General features: G+C 37.5%; 1 protein-coding gene across 1 annotated transcript; it reads right to left on the reverse strand.

The window, feature by feature from the left end:
- Positions 1-757: 757 nt before the first annotated feature.
- Positions 758-1,617, reverse strand: LOC311207234 (uncharacterized protein; the record flags this gene model as incomplete). The annotated part of the gene is made up of 1 exon (XM_084283188.1): positions 758-1,617. Exon 1 carries the CDS (start codon positions 1,532-1,534, stop codon positions 758-760), a length of 777 nt encoding a protein of 258 aa, XP_084139314.1. The 5' UTR covers positions 1,535-1,617.
- Between the last annotated feature and the right edge of the window lie 754 nt (positions 1,618-2,371).

A 2,371-nucleotide genomic window follows, 5' to 3' on the forward strand; every position in this document is an offset into this window, starting at 1 on the left:
GTTCCTCCAGTTAAAAATAAATAAATAAATAAATAAATAAATAAATAAATAAAACAGCTAATTTACTCATCCCCCTCCTTCCCCCCCCCCCCCTTTTTTTTTTTTTTTTTTTAGGAAGGATTATAGTTGGATGATTCTTCTTACGGAATGTATTTCAGTTCATCCTAAATCTTCTTGTCTATTCATTATGGACGTTGGTCTACGCAGCATCAGGATGTGCATCATTACAGATAAAAACTTTTTTTTATTTTATTATAGACCTGACGGTCACCTGTACTCTGTATTATTTTACTGAAATAAGAATACAGAAAGTGCTGTTATTTAGCAGTGCTGTAGGTTAGAAGGAGCAGTACTGTGGTGCCTCTACTCTAAAAATGTCCATTATTCAGCATAAAGAAATATACGCTACTCTTCTAGGAAACCAGAGCTGTATCCCTTTGGGACAGTCAATAGACTCAGGGAATAGCCAGGAATATCTGCTGTATGGGGCATGATATATGATCTTCTAGAAGCAAGGGAAACTGAGCCAATGTTCCCATTTGAAAAGAAAACAGCAATCCTTGTTTGAGGTTCAATCCAATGGAAATCTGGCCAATCTGAAGAAATAGATTTGTTTAATGTAAAAGCCTAGCATTATATTTTTAACATTTTGTATATTTTGCTGTAAGTTTATATTCCTAATTATGTAATTAACATTCATTATCTCTGTATAAAAATTTGTGTAAATTCTCCTGTAACCAAGCTTAAATAATACCACTTATTTTAAACACACTTGGAACAAAAGAGTAGCGTCTATTACCTCCAGCTCCATGTGTTTTTCTTCCTTGTCATGGTCCTTCAATTCCTTTTTGGAACGATCATTGCAGTCTTCTCCATGACAGATGTGTTGATCCTTAGTAAGTTCATGTTTAGCTTGCTTTCTTGGGAAAACATTCCTTCTGTGGAGACCATTGAAAAAAGCCTCATACAGCGGCAGCTCTGTAAACAGATCATCATCGTCTTTGCCATCTGCTTTTTCCTCTTCAGATGAAAAATCTCCTGCATCCCCTGCCTCACAAATATGGAGCTCAGTATTAACTTCATGTGGTAAAAATTCAAAATCAGAAAATGTGATTGCACTTGGTTTGTGTTTTATGACTCTGATCTCGTGACTTCTTTCTGTTTTTCTGTCTGAAGTTTTTCCTGTAAGGAGTGGCCATTCCTTGTTCAAGGGAAGGTTTAAAGGATCTTCCTTTGGCGTGTGCCTTGCAGAACACAACAATTCCTTATGAAGCTGCTCTGCTTCACACTGACTGCTGACACTAACACACCTTGCATCCCTGCTAGGTCGCAAGGATGTGTCATCGTGGTCTAATAGGGATGCCACAGAAAGCAAACTCAACTCAGGTTCCAGTAAAACATCCTGAAATTCAGATGTACTTTCCTGTTCTGTCTTTCTTTGGAATTCTTCACACTTTGCTCCCTTTGCAGTCCCCAGGCACTTAGTGGTAAGATGTGGTGAGCCTTGTCCTTCTGCATAGATGTTGGTTTCCATTCCAACGAGCTTCACCCATCAGAGATCAAAATGACTTCATTCTTGGTTTTCTTACGATACATCACTTCACATATGTAGCCCGGAAATACCTCCTTATTTTTCCAAAACCATGATCACACAATCATTATTAATGCCTCAATTCTTATATCAATTTTCTGAATCCCCTCTGTTCCTGAAAAATAAAAGAAAAAAAATTATTGATGGTAACAGGCTTGCACTGGAATGCATCAGTAGAAGTAATCCTGAAATACGACATTCCTGTATCAAATTTACTTACAGCTCTCTTCAAAAATATTAGATATACGCAGATTAAATGAACTTAAAACATCATGAACCTTGACTTCTTTATCTTAAAGATGAGGAAAGAACTGGCAAACGCAGAAATGGTTTTTAAAATATTATTATTATTATTGACACAATGGATCAGAGTCATTCAACCTGATGTTAGATAGATGCTTGTTTACAAAATGTGCTTCTTATTCACTGTGGGTTTTTTTTGTCTGTTCAATTATTGAGAACTTTTACAGTGTTTTGGCCAAGCTACTGAAATGTCATGAGGAAGGGCAAGGACTCAAAGGAGCTGACAGAAAAGGAAGAACATTTCAATATAGGTAGAGTTTTCTGTCACTCGCCTCCTCTGAATTGCCAATGCAGTGCAGCACCTGTCCATTTCCAATACATTTGCAAAGCAAAAAGAGAAGGTTAAAAATACGGAAAGCTCCAGTTCTACGTCAGAGTTGCCCGTGTCTGGTTTAAATCAGTCTTAACTTCTGTGCTCGCTTCTAGTCTGTGGACCTCCAATGCACAGGAAGACAGGAGCAGCGGGGAACTGATCTT

This window comes from Netta rufina (genome assembly GCF_964035555.1).
Source record: "Netta rufina genome assembly, chromosome: 1".
NCBI classification, from domain to species: Eukaryota; Metazoa; Chordata; class Aves; order Anseriformes; family Anatidae; genus Netta; species Netta rufina.